This window comes from Haliotis rubra, unplaced genomic scaffold (genome assembly GCF_003918875.1).
Source record: "Haliotis rubra isolate DU_JTF1 unplaced genomic scaffold, ASM391887v1 Scf461, whole genome shotgun sequence".
NCBI lineage: Eukaryota > Metazoa > Mollusca > Gastropoda > Lepetellida > Haliotidae > Haliotis > Haliotis rubra.
The window spans coordinates 384,125-398,534 of record NW_025767148.1 but is presented as its reverse complement, the minus strand read 5'-3'; the positions used below and the strand labels follow the sequence as shown (position 1 = coordinate 398,534).

Below are 14,410 nucleotides of genomic sequence, written 5' to 3'. Positions count from 1 at the left end.
GCAATATTCCAGCTATATGGCGGCGGCCTGTAAATAATCGAGTCTGGACCAGACAAGCCAGTGATCAACAGCATGAGCATTGATCTGCGCAGTTGGGAACCGATGACATGTGTCAACCAAGTCAGCGAGCCTGACAACCCGATCCTGTTAGTCACCTCTTACAACAAGCATAGTCGCCTTTTGTGGCAAGCGTGGGTTGCTGAAGACCTATGCTACCCTGGATCTTCACGGGTCTTATTTTAGGAAGATCTTCTTTATTTGAATGAACATTTCATGACACTTTAATAAAAGATACAAATATGTTTGATTTTATCTGTATGTCTAACACAATGGTCTGCAATCAGCAACAAAACCTATTGTGGGGACATCACTACCTTAAGTACTGAGGACCTAAACTGTTATTTTTCATCCTTATAAAAAATAAAAGGTGCCGTTTCGTCAGGCGAAATCTGTAGTGTTTTGTTGAGGTGCGTTTGAGTCTGCACTCTTCGGGAAACATGGACACTAAATAATAATTAAGGCTTGAACTTATAAGGTAACTTTTTCGCCTATTGATCAAGTCAATGAATGACAGATGTACATACACAGCACAAACGTTTTTCTAAATTTAAAACACGCACCTGTTTCTTTCGCTAGTTTGTAAAACTTGTCCTTCCTAGCTTTTCCAACTTTGGCCTTCTTCCCCATATTTCTATTTAGCAAAAGCACATGTGTATGTCTACGTCAAACGCTTCCGGTGAGTTCCCGGAAGTTCTTAAAGTCCGGGGAAAGCAGATGTTTGACACGTATAGACGAAACAAGCAAAAATGTATGAACATATTTCGTAGCAATGATTCGACTTATTAACAAAGAGAATTATAAAATGATGGAAAGCATTTATTTTTGTAAATCTTCATTTTAATAGATTTATTTGAACTACAATTAGTGGTCTGGTTCGGTTAGATGCTAGAATGATTTTGTTCGTGAACTACGTCATATTGCACAGAAAAGAGTGACGTTGAATATCCCATGTGGTAAATTCTGAGAGTTTAGCACGAATTTGCTGCAATATTATTTGCAGTTGAGGGATTAATACAGCCTCATCCTGTACAGTCTGCAAGAAAACTATCAGCTTATGTTTTCGGTTTCCATAAAACAGGTAATTCGTTTCGACTATGCCATCAGATTGAAGTAATTTCTTGGGCTGAAACAACCGGCATAAGCGTATGGTGCATTACTGAAGTTTCTCCGATCGGGAACATATGGCAAGATCGTAGGATAGTTGTGAAATAGTTATTTGGTTTGATGATCTTTTATGGATAATGTTATTGTTGCTTGTGCTTTTGGCTCATGATAAGTGTGCGAAATGTCTGCATGATTAGGATAAAACACTGATTCTTGCTTGGAATTTTCTGACTGTTGTGAAGCGGGAAAGTACGATTACTTTTCTTCCAGTTTTCATTCTTGGTCTTTTCCTGATATTATGGATTGGTTTTATGTCTGTAGTGTCGAAAGCTTTATATTTATGTTCATACCATGTGGGAAATAGATCACATGACCTGTTTAACATAATCCAAAATTTGTTATGAACAAATCAACATCAAGGATTAAGATACCATTCCATCACATATGTTTTTGCTGGACATGAATTCTGTAGAGTCTCTTTGAATCGCAGTGATATTTTGCGAGATGTGACTTCACCGGTAGCTTGTTTGTCACCACTTCATTTGACAAACATAGTTCTTGGAAACAGAACACTAAGACAAAATCAGAATACAGAAACGTACCCTAGGACGAGTCCTTTCAACCTTGTGCCGTTTTCTTGATAGGAACTGTCATGATGTTGTATTAGATGCATTTGATTGCATTATATAGGAAACAAGCATACACAGTAACAAACAATTTGTGATGCACAATACCACTTGCAATCAGTTGAAGGGGAACAGCTACATACGGTTTCGTTTGTTGGTTACGGAATATTGATTCTGTACTGGCTAGCGAACAGTTATCGCTGCGTAACAGTTATCGCCAAGACATCAGTATCACACATGCAGAGTTCTGGTCAATTACAATTCCGGTATTTTTTCCCCACAGCATTTGACAACAATATAGGACAGCAAAAGAAAATTATTCACAGCTAGTAACAAAAGAGAAAAATTACAGATAAAGGAATGAGCCCAAATTTTTTTTACTTAGTCGGCGGGATGTCACACGACCTATATAATAGCAAGTTCAAGTTCACAAGTCATTGATTGTTTTAGTCCCTGTCGATCTACTGTAAAAGAAACACTCAAATAGTAACACAATCAATTATAAGAGGTTACTGTATGATATAAATATATATTATTTCACGAATGGCATGAGAAATTTTGAATGGCGATAACTGTTACAGTTAGTTGTGAGAAAACATCTATTTATGATTCTATGATTGATTCCCTTCCGCCGCGTTATAGTAGAACATGATCAGCGGCAGTGAACGGGCTGGACACATTGGTAAATAGCTAATTAAGTATCATAATTAATTCTGTTTCATTAATTTAATGAACGGCGGAGTAATTTTGTAAATACTGCAAAGATATGGCAATAACTGTTCGCTAGCCAGTACTGGTAACGTTTCTGTAATTTGACTTTGTTCACCGCACATTTCTGTATTACCCGTAATGACGAATTACCCCCCCGAACCGGCCCCAAGCCGAACCGGCCCCTGATATTTAACCCGAACCGGCCCCTGATATTTGACCCAAACCGGCCCCGAGAAGTAAATATTTCTACATTGACATATGAATTAAAGTTCCTTTAACATAAATGACGAAAACATATTACTCATATGTCTTTACGTGTAATATCGATTTTTGAAAATATATTAGCGAATATTAGTGTCGATGAGAGGCAAGTGAACATGCAAGTGCTGCTGATCACGGAGATCTCGTGGTAGAGGACATTTTATGTAATTCTTTTAAGAATCTTAAAGATCAATTGCAAAACAATACTAAAGTAAAACGTGTACTTACATTTCGTTGTATCGGATCCACAGAACTGACACATTAATTCAATACAAGAATAGCACATAAATCCAATATAATGAATTCACGTTTCACCTTTGTTATGCCCAAGTTTCCAGTAACGAAAAATAATGTCGTCCTTCATCTTTTCGCATGTTTCCATGTGTGGAACATTTGTCAAGATTTTCAACACACATTAACCACCTTTCACAGAGTGAATTCTGCTAACATTATGAAAACTAAAACATTCTTCAGCTCCAAAATTAAACTGTTATTTTACGTACGTCTCACTGAGCGATTAAAGTGAGTGTTTTGTTTTAATATTTCTTTGAACGGATTATTGTGAGCGAATTAATGTACATGTTGTCTTAAGCGTATGCTCTTACTTGACACTGATTGCGTTCACCGTGTACTGTTATCTTCACCTTGCGTATAATCTTATAAATCACATTATCTGAAGGACATGATTCATAATTTGTTCATCATGGATAACGTGTCCGATTCTTGCGTTTACTGCTCATTCACAAAGAAGCCCTGTACTGCTCATTTAACCTGGGGCAACTGTTTAGACCAGGGCAGATACAAGACATCTGGACAGAATATTCACAGGGCATCAAGACTCCATCCCAGACCCTTATTCTAATAACATTGCATCTCATAACTAGGATGGAAGTAGCTTCATGGATGTAAATATTTAATAAATTAAAGGAAATCTTCATGTCTGTATAGATATAATAAATTAACTGAAATCTTCATGTCTGTATATATATAATAAATTAATTGAAATCTTCATGTCTGTCTGATTAATTGTCTGTCTGATTACCGTTAATTAACCCAGGGGCCGGTTCGGGTGCGGGGCCGGTTTGGGTTAAATATCCAGGGGCCGGTTTGGGTTAAATATCCAGGGGCCGGTTTGGGTTAAATATCCAGGGGCCGGTTCGACTTAGGGCCGGTTCGGGTGTATCCCGTACTGACAACCCCTTCAGCATAACTAACCTCCATGAAAGAAGAGTATTTTAACAGTTTTTAAAGATTTAAAGTGCTGTCAAAGATCTAAGTGATAGATTGTCTACTAGATGCACTAGTAGGTGGACATTGGTGAGGAAATAGTCGCTATTTTATTATCATCATGATCATGTGGACAGTGATCCATATCTGATCTTGTAGGTGCAATGACAATTATTGTGTGCAGATTGGTACACACAGTTTACCTTTGTGCTTCAATTAGGTGCTTGACTCTGACAGTTTGGGTTCGAATCCCGGTTGGAACCCAACCTAACAAAAGTCCTAGAATCTGGACTTTACTGAGAAAGTGTAATCCCTAATATAACATCTTTTTCAACATTCTCTACGAACACCTCTGTGGTGTAGTTAGTGGTAAGAGTGTCCACCTGGAGAGCGGAATGTCGCGGGTTCTATCCCCGACCAAGTCATACCAAAAGACGTTAAAATATGGTACTTGTTGGTCCCTGCCTGGCGTTTGGCATTAATGGGCACAAGTACTAGTCCCCTCAGAGTCAGTGTAATGTGTCTGAGTGGTGTATTCATGCTTCACTGCGTGGTATCTTAGTGAGCTTGCACTATAAAACCAGCTTAAGTCTGGGCTAGTACAAGCAGCCGCACATACACATACACACGCATGCACATTGTCATATGAGCGAAATATTCTTAAGTGCGATGTTAAACCCCATTTCACCTTACCTACACCTCAGCTACATTCTCTACATTTCTGCATACTGGATACACATTTGTGCTTTGTGTAAAACCTGTTGATTATCAGTATAAGACTGGGTATGGACGGGGATAGTAGAAGCACACACATGCAGTTGCTTAACGTTAAGTTGAGTAACCTTGAACACAAAGTTAAGCCTCATTTCACATCTCCACACCTTTGATCCCATTCTCTCTTACTATCGTAATATTAGATGCTTGTTGGCATTTTAGAAGATGCTATTTGATGAACATAGAGATTTGATTGTGACATCATGGGCAGAGTTAACAGTCACTGTTCAGTTTTACGTGATGATGGGGTCAGAACAAGCCATGAAATGGTGTACTCAAGAATAAAAAGAAGATGTAACCAGAAAAACCTCTATGTTCATGGTAATATTCTCTTCATCGAGGATATTTCAATGTCATTGCTCTCTGTCCAGGCTGAATAATATTCTAAAAGCAAGGTTATGGCTAGATTAATATTTAGTCTCTGAAATGAACATATTTTACAGAAAAAAACAGTTCCTAAATTATAATCATATAATATAATGAAAAGGCGTCCAGAGGCTTTCTTCATTTTCAGAAACTGTGGAAATCTAGACTTGCCACATATTCTAGACTTGCATTGGCTTTCTTGGATAAATTTCTTTCAGGGCCTGTATGGCAGATTAGGTTATTGCAAGTCAACATCATATTCATAATTTAGGTGCATGTCAAACCTTCACACATTATCAAGCTTGTTGAGGACCGGTCAGAACATCTTTCCTGGATATTTGTTGTACTTTCAGTCATGATGGACCTTGGTGCAGTGAAGTGATTTCTGGTATGTTTGTTTCAGAATCAAAGATGTCACGTTTCTTTCGTGCGGGTTCCGAATCGGAATCCGAGAGTGAGTCGAGTGGGGAGGAGTTGCAGCCGCAGCGCCCTGCTGCTTCCAGGTTTGTGTTCTGTTGCTGTACCTTAATTAATCAGCAGTATTATAAGGGTAATGCTATTTTTGAGGGCATTATCATTTGCAGAAGCCCGCTGTCTTCCATTAACTGCCTGACGAAGGAGGGCAGTTGAAAAAGACCGAGGGTTTCTGCAAATGATAATGCCCTCAAAAATAGCATTGCCGTTATTATTGCTAAATACATGGAATTTGTGTTGAAAAGAAAAGGGAAACAATGAAGGAATTTGACTGTGAGTTTACTCAAAACCAACCTCTGACGGGTTGACTGACCGAATGCAATTACGTCATCGAACAATTCAAGTGACGTCAACAGAAAGTGACGATATTCGACCTTGGCCTTTGACAAGACCATAGCCTGCAACATGTCAAACTATGTCAGTATTCGGTCTTGGTCCAACAACAACATTAATAGTGCAATTGTTAAGGTTAGCACCAGCAATAAAGCCAATATTACCGCTACTTAAAGCGGGAATTCGGGTTGGTTTGACTTGTTTGACCCAGAATATCTGCCAGTCCAAAGCAAATGTTGAATGAACCGATGCTCCCACTATGACGTCACTTGACAACAGAAGTGATGGTGGCCGTCGTTAAGGTTGAGCGGTCCAATATCATTTGCAGCGGCCCGCAAATTTCTGATAATAGGAGGGCCGTTTCATGATAATTCCATGTGTTTTAGCTATAAGATGTGTCAACATAGTATCTCAACAGACCATTCCTAATTAGTGCAGGAGTGATTGATAGAATAATCATTCAATCGACCGGTGAAGATTCAGGTTAGAATTGATGTTTAGAAACCCATGCTTGTCGTAAGAGGTGACTATCAGGATTTTTAGTAGTCAGGCTTGCTGACTTGGTTGACACGTGTCATCATATCCCAGTTGCGTAGATCGATGCTCATGTTGTTGATCACTTGATTGTCTGGTCCAGACTCGATTATTTACAGACCACTGTCATATAGCTGGAATGTTGCTGAGTGCGGCATAGAACTAAACTCACTGCTACTACTATTTCACAGTACATCATGACATAATATTTGACATTTTTGGAAAGAACATTTTTTGATATGCTTTCACACTGAAGTTTGTGCATGCCATCTGGAATGGGATTGTGTAGTGATGCAGGTATGTTTGTGTTGCAGGGCTGTGTTTCAGATGAGTGATGATGAAGAGGACACAAAGAGAGTTGTTCGCAGTGAGAAGGACAAGAGGTAAGTGAGGGTCACAACCAGCGGTCGAAATAATTGCCGGCCAGGAGTCCTAGCGCCAGTTATTGTATCGGGCCGGCAGGTTCAAATATTTGCAGGCCCTTGTGGCCTTCAGTAAATTATCAGTCGACAAATTATTGTCAACTGGAATCTTTCCCATATTTGTTTTCTCTATTAACGTTCGGAAATCATCCATGAATATTGATCCATCATGTTCCGATAACCTACAGTTTCACTTCCTGGTATTTCAGCGCTTTGCGCATAGGAATGTCAATACTAGTCTTTAACAAATAAATACTTCTCCCTGTGCCATAGCCTTGCTAATTGATTTTGTAGAAACAGTGTAGTCTATTTTGTTTTTATTGGTTTGACTTTAAAGAAATGGGCCTGCAGATTTTATTCAGGGCCTGTAGATTTTAAAGCCCCCAGGCGACAGCAGGCCCTCATGGCCAACTGGCAAATTAAAGCATTGCAAACACTGGTCACAACACAAGTATTATGGTGGTTTTGGTTACACACATTTGTCAGCTACTGCGATTAGTGTCACACACATTTGTCAGCTACTGTTGTTAGTGTCACACACATTTGTCAGTTACTGTTGTTAGGGTCATACACATTTGTTAGCTACTGTTGTTAGGGTCATACACATTTGTCAGCTACTGTTGTTAGTGTCACACATATTTGTCAGCTACTGTTCGTGTCACACACATTTGTCAGCTACTGTTGTTAGGGTCATACACATTTGTCAGCTACTGTTAGTGTCACACATATATGTCAGCTACTGTTCGTGTCACACACATTTGTCAGCTACTGTTGTTAGTGTCACACACATTTGTCAGCTACTGTTGTTAGTGTCACACACATTTGTCACACACATTTGTCAGCTACTGTTAGTGTCACACACATTTGTCAGCTACTGTTGTTAGTGTCACACACATTTGTCAGCTACTGTTGTTAGTGTCACACACATTTGTCAGCTACTGTTGTTAGTGTCACACACATTTGTCAGCTACTGTTAGTGTCACACACATTTGTCAGCTACTGTTAGTGTCACACACATTTGTCAGCTACTGTTGTTAGTGTCACACACATTTGTCAGCTACTGTTGTTAGTGTCACACACATTTGTCAGCTCCTGTTGTTAGTGTCACACACATTTGTCAGCTACTGTTGTTAGTGTCTCACACATTTGTCAGCTACTGTTGTTAGTGTCACACACATTTGTCAGCTACTGTTGTTAGTGTCACACACATTTGTCAGCTCCTATTTGTCAGCTACATTTGTCTACACATTTGTTAGTGTCACACACATTTGTCAGCTACTGTTGTTAGTGTCACACACATTTGTCAGCTGCTGTCGTTAGTGTCACACACATTTCTCAGCTACTGTTAGGGTCGCACATATTTGTCAGCTACTGCGGTTTGTCTCACACACATTTGTCAGCTCCTGTTGTTAGTGTCACACACATTTGTCAGCTACTGTTTTTATGGTCCGGCACTTGTCAGTGTTACATACTGTTGTTAGGTTCAGTTGTGTCTGTAAGTATAGCTTCTGTTGCTATGACAGACCACACCGAAGGTGTTGATGAGGTTTTACTTCTGTTTCCAGGTTTGAGGAGATCAACAATGTCATCAAACAGCTGAAGAACCACAAGAAAATCAAGGACATGTCAAATGTCCTCACAGGTTGGTTACTCAGGGTTATTAGCTCAGTAGGGGTGGTGGGGAAGCATAGTGGTAAAAACGTTTGCTCGTCATGCCGAAGACCCTGGTTCGATTGCCCAAATGGGCCCAATGTGTGAAACCCATTTTGGTGCCTCTACCACGGTATTGCTGGAGTGAGTGAGTTACTTATTTCACCGTTTTTAGCAATATTCCAGCACTATCATGGCGGGGGACACCACAAATGCGCTAATGGGGAAATGATGAACAAACTGTTTAACCACAAGGCTATGAAACCGGAGCACACCCCAAATGGCCTTCACACATTGTGCCCATGTGGGGAATCGAACCTGGGTCTTCAGCGTGACGAGTGAACGCTTTAACCACTAGGCTACCCCACCGCCCCACTGGAATATTGCTTAAAGTGGCATAAATCTAAAGAACTCCCTCACTATTAGTTCAGTTGGTTGTTCACTACTCCAGTTCAGCATCTACAAAGCCATTATGGCTTCCATCGACATATGTTGATATAGATTCGATTTTTCACACAATGGTACCTTTGAGAAAACGTGTATAAGAAATATGGACTAAAGATTAACTTTGGCTGGATCTGTAGACAGACCACTTGTCAAGTATACGTAGAGCCTATATCATCACATGATGTAGTGTGTCACATGCAAGCGTGCACATCCATGAAATGCAGCTTGGTGGGCTGTGACATGCATGTTTGCTAACATGGACCCCTGTGTGAATGGTGTTGTGGTGTTTCAGACTTCGAGGGCCTGGGCAAGGCGTACGAGAAGGCCAGGAAGGTGGTGGACAAGGAGGGAATCCCACGATTCTATATCCGCTGCCTGGTGGAGCTGGAGGACTTTGTGAATGAGGTCAGTGTAGATGCAGGTGGAAGGTCAGGCATTAATACATACCCTTGACTTGTCAAGACTGACAATACCATTGATCAGACCAGTCAAAGGTCATGTTTTCCTCCTGTGCTGATACATACCCATTAAAGGTCAAGGGTGCCCATTAGGGGTTAACACGTTGACTGCCACCAAGAGTATACTCATAGTATCAGTGGTATTTTAAAACAAGTTTCACATGTTGGCAAACAGGCACCTGAAGCAATTGTCTCCTGGCGGTAAGAACGCCAGAACGGTCTTGTGCTTGTTGCCAAAATGTCAAACTTGTTTTAAAAAGATAACTGATGTACTACTGATGACAAAAGTTGACCAGAATTGATACTACTACGAGTATACTCGTGATAGGCAGCCAACGTGTTAAAGTTGCCCTATTATATTATTTTTATGTTGTAACTGCGGTAGAGTATAGAAGCAAGTGTTCAGGCTGCCCTACAGTAGAGAATGGAAGCAAGTGTTCAGGTTGCCCTACAGTAGAGAATGGAAGCAAGTGTTCAGGTTGCCCTACAGTAGAGAATGGAAGCAAGTATTTAGGTTGCCCTACAGTAGAGAATAGAAGCAAGTATTCAGGTTGCCCTACAGTAGAGAATGGAAGCAAGTATTCAGGTTGCCCCTACAGTAGAGAGAATGGAAGCAAGTATTTCAGGCTGTGCCCTACAGTAGAGTATAGAAGCAAGTATTCAGGTTGCCCTACAGTAGAGAATGGAAGCAAGTATTCAGGTTGCCCTACAGTAGAGAATGGAAGCAAGTATTTATGTTGCCCTACAGTAGAGTATAGAAGCAAGTATTCAGGTTGCCCTACAGTAGAGAATGGAAGCAAGTATTCAGGTTGCCCTACAGTAGAGAATAGAAGCAAGTATTTAGGTTGCCCTACAGTAGAGAATAGAAGCAAGTATTCAGGTTGCCCTACAGTAGAGAATGGAAGCAAGTATTCAGGTTGCCCTACAGTAGAAAATGGAAGCAAGTATTCAGGTTGCCCTACAGTAGAGAATTGAAGCAAGTATTCAGGTTGCCCTACATCAGGTTGCCCTACAGTAGAGAATGGAAGCAAGTATTCAGGTTGCCCTACAGTAGAGAATGGAAGCAAGTATTCAGGTTGCCCTACAGTAGAGAATGGAAGCAAGTATTCAGGTTGCCCTACAGTAGAGAATAGAAGCAAGTATTCAGGTTGCCCTACAGTAGAGTATAGAAGCAAGTATTCAGGTTGCCCTACAGTAGAGAATAGAAGCAAGTATTCAGGTTGCCCTACAGTAGAGAATGGAAGCAAGTATTCAGGTTGCCCTACAGTAGAGAATAGAAGCAAGAATTTCAGGTTGCCCTACAGTAGAGAATAGAAGCAAGTATTCAGGTTGCCCTACAGTAGAGAATGGAAGCAAGTATTCAGGCTGCCCTACAGTAGAGAATGGAAGCAAGTATTCAGATTGCCCTACAGTAGAGAATGGAAGCAAGTATTCAGGTTGCCCTACATCAGGTTGCCCTACAGTAGAGAATGGAAGCAAGTATTCAGGTTGCCCTACAGTAGAGAATGGAAGCAAGTATTCAGGTTGCCCTACAGTAGAGAATGGAAGCAAGTATTCAGGTTGCCCTACAGTAGAGAATGGAAGCAAGTATTCAGGTTGCCCCATGTTTGCTGCAGTGCTGGGAAGACAAGGACTGGAGGAAACAGATCAGCAAGAGCAACGCCCGGGGGCTGACCACACTCCGACAGAAGCTGAAGAAGTACCTGCGTGACTTCACAGACGAGGTGACCAAGTATCGGGAAAACCCAGATGCCGGGGATGACGAAGAAGTTGCCGCCCCACCAAAGGAAATAGAATCTGATGAAGATGAGGACGAGGATGATGAGGAGATATCCAGCATCCCTCGGCGACCAGTCAAGAAGGTACGTTTTAGGTCATCTGGTTATCGCCATTTCTAGGTGACAGATAAATGTGTATCATCATACATTGTTCACTCATGGCATGGACTGTTGCTGTTTATATTACTCAATTGTCTCATAGTGACGTCTAAACTGGAGACCCGTGAAGATCCGGGTAGAATAGGTCTTCAGCAACCCATTCTTGTCATAAAAGGCGACTATGCTTGTCGTAAAAGGCGACTAACGGGATCGGGTGGTCAGGCTCGCTGACTTAGTTGACACATGTGATCGGTTCCCAATTGCGCAGATCGATGCTCATGCTGTTGATCACTGGATTGTCTGGTCCAGACTCGATTATATACAGACCGCCGCCATATAGCTGGAATATTGCTGAGTGCAGCGTAAAACTAAACTCACTCACTCACTCACTCACTCACTCTAAATTGGAATATTTACGGGCTTGTGTCTAACAGTGACCTCATGACATGGATCTTGTAAAATCTTTCAATTCTTGTATAATATTGCTGAGTGCAGTTTTAAACAACAAACCAACCAACCAATCTCATTACGTTATCCAGACTGTTATTTACAGGCTTGTATCATATTGCTAGAATATTTTTGTTTCTATGCTACATAAAATATCATGTAGCTTCATCTGAATGTGTTGAATGTTGGAACATCTGTTGTAGATGCTTGATGACGATGACATGGACAGTGACGACAGTGATTCCTGGGACAGTTCAACGACTGAGTCGGAGTCTGACTCTGGGGACGAGAAACTGGACACCATGAAACTCACAGCAGAGTACTTCTTGAAAAAGTAAGCAGTGCATGCGTACCCACTTACTGTGGCGGCGCTTTGTTAACTGGTGGTTCAACACATTCTGCTGTCTTTGTGGCTCTTCAAGGCATGATGTGTCTTCGAGTCCCAATTGTGTAGATTGATGCTCATGATGTCAGTCACTGGATTGTCTGGTCCAGACTCGGTCCTTGCCATATAGCTGGAATATTGCAAAGTGAGGCATTAAACAACAGACAAACAAACTTGTAGGCATGATAATCTTGTGGGTTTTATGATATTTGTGATTTGTTGAGAGATGGACACTTCAACATTCAGTTTCCTGTTTAGTTACCAGAGTTGATATACTTAGTTGATGGAGAGGGACAGTAGGGTAGCCTAGTGGTTTCAGCTTTTCATGGCCACACCAAAGACTTGGGTTCGATTCCACACATTTCTGGTGTCTGATATTGCTGGAATATTGCTAAAAGCGGCGTAAAATCACACTCACTCACTCAGTGATGGAGATCTATTCTTTCGACACGCTTGTTGAGATCCAGATTATTATTGACCTTCAAGAACCCATGCTCATCATATGAGGCGACTGTTTCGTGGTGTCAGGCTCGCTGATTTTGGTTGTGCATATGGTTGTGTCATTGTATCCCAAAGGCAAAGATTGATGCTGATTGTGTCAGTTGTCTAGGTCCAGACTTGATCATTAATAAATAGAAACCAAGAAAACACTTGTCCACAGATGAAATATTCTACTTCTCGGACATTCCTAACACTTGGGGTGGTTGGGTAGCCTAGTAGTTATAGCGTTCGTTCGTCATGCCGAAGACCTGGGTTCGATTCCCCACATTGGTACAATGTGTGAAGCCCATTTCTGGTGTTCCCCGCTGTGATATTGCCTAAATATTGCTAAAAGCGGTGTAAAACCAAATTCACTCACTCACTCACTCACTCTTGCATAGTGTTTCTGCACCCTATTGATTATGGGGCTTGAGGGGACGTGAACTTAATCTTGCATAGTGAAGACCCGGATTCTGCACCTCTATTGATATATTGGGCTTGAGGGGGATCGATGCTCATGCTATTGATAACTGGATTGTCTGGGAAGCCATTTAGCTGGAATGTTGCTTAAAGCATTAGCTCACCACTTTATGCCAAAAGACCCGGGTTTGAATCCCACAAGGGACAATGTCAAGCTCACTACCTCATCCACCCGCTCCACTCCCCTCAGTTAACATGAAGTGGGTGAGCATTTGTTTTCCCTTGTAATTTAAGATTGCTTTTGCAGCGAATGACATAATGATTGACCTAATTTTCAGGACAACGGAAGACGAGCGCCAGAAGCGAGAAGAGAGGAAACGAGAGAGAAAGAAGGAGAAAGAGGCAAAGAAAAAGACAAAAGATGAAGAAGATGGAGAATGGCAGGAAGTTGTAGGAGGAGTGCCGCTCATGACAGTACGTAGATCTTCATGTTTTTGAGTATTCCTCGTGTCAAAATGTAGAATGTGTATTGTGTGTCACTCATGACAACACATAGGTCTTCATGTCTGTTGAGTATTCCTGTGACAGCAACTAAATGTATGTTGAGTGTCATTCATTACAAGAGGTAGAAATATCTGACAAATTTTTCCCCTCGATGCCTCTGCCAAAATAAGTTGTGTCCCCTTGGCTTGGGTCGATTGTCTCGTTTGACTTGATGCTTGTTCTAGGTTGGCTTGGGGTGATTGGGTAGCAAAGTGGTAAAGCATTTGCAAGTCAATTGCCCACATGGGTACTGTCTGCATGGGCGGATCCAGGATTTTTTTTTTTTCTTTTGGGGGTTGTTTCAGGGGTTTCGAACCCCTAATTCGAACCCCCTGAACCCCCCATTGGTTCCGCCAACGCAAACAAAATAATTTTCAATGTGTCCCCTGCTGTGATAGTGTTGGAATATTGCTAAGAGCGGCGTAAAACTTAACTTGCTCACTCACTAGGTTGACCACCCTCTTGGTCAAGTGGATCGAGTGTTGGTCTTGTCTTGTTAACCTGCTTGTCGCAAGAGGCGACTAACAGCATCAGGTGGTCACACATGTCATCGTCTCCCAATTGCGTAGCATGATGCTCATGCTGTTGATCCATGGATTGTCTGGTTCAGACTCCATTATTTACAGACTGCCATCATAAAGCTGGAATATTGCTGAGTGCGGCGTAAAACTAAACCTCTCACTCACACTCAAAGCAGCCATGCAGCCATGCACAGATCCTAAACATTATGTTAAACACTGCCTGCCCCTACCACCATATCTCAGTTTGTTGTTTCACATAGAAAAACATCTTGAGAACAGCTGACTCACTG

At 41.4% G+C, this 14,410-nt stretch overlaps 2 protein-coding genes across 2 annotated transcripts in view; one reads left to right on the top strand and one right to left on the bottom strand.

The window, feature by feature from the left end:
• LOC124290319 (pre-rRNA 2'-O-ribose RNA methyltransferase FTSJ3-like) overlaps positions 1-740 on the bottom strand; it is a 28,057-nt gene extending 27,317 nt beyond the window's left edge. The window contains exon 1 of the mRNA XM_046727028.1: positions 621-740. Coding sequence (XP_046582984.1) covers positions 621-687 — 67 coding nt within the window. The 5' untranslated portion in view covers positions 688-740. The remainder of the gene's footprint in view (positions 1-620) is intronic.
• Positions 741-989: 249 nt separating this feature from the next.
• Positions 990-14,410, top strand: part of LOC124290312 (eukaryotic translation initiation factor 3 subunit C-like) — a 46,026-nt gene continuing 32,605 nt past the window's right edge. Inside the window, 8 exon segments of the mRNA XM_046727026.1 lie at positions 990-1,138; positions 5,533-5,632; positions 6,785-6,853; positions 8,458-8,534; positions 9,282-9,394; positions 11,064-11,309; positions 11,975-12,105; positions 13,395-13,530. Of these exon segments, the coding sequence (XP_046582982.1) occupies positions 5,541-5,632; positions 6,785-6,853; positions 8,458-8,534; positions 9,282-9,394; positions 11,064-11,309; positions 11,975-12,105; positions 13,395-13,530 (864 nt within the window). The 5' untranslated portion in view covers positions 990-1,138; positions 5,533-5,540.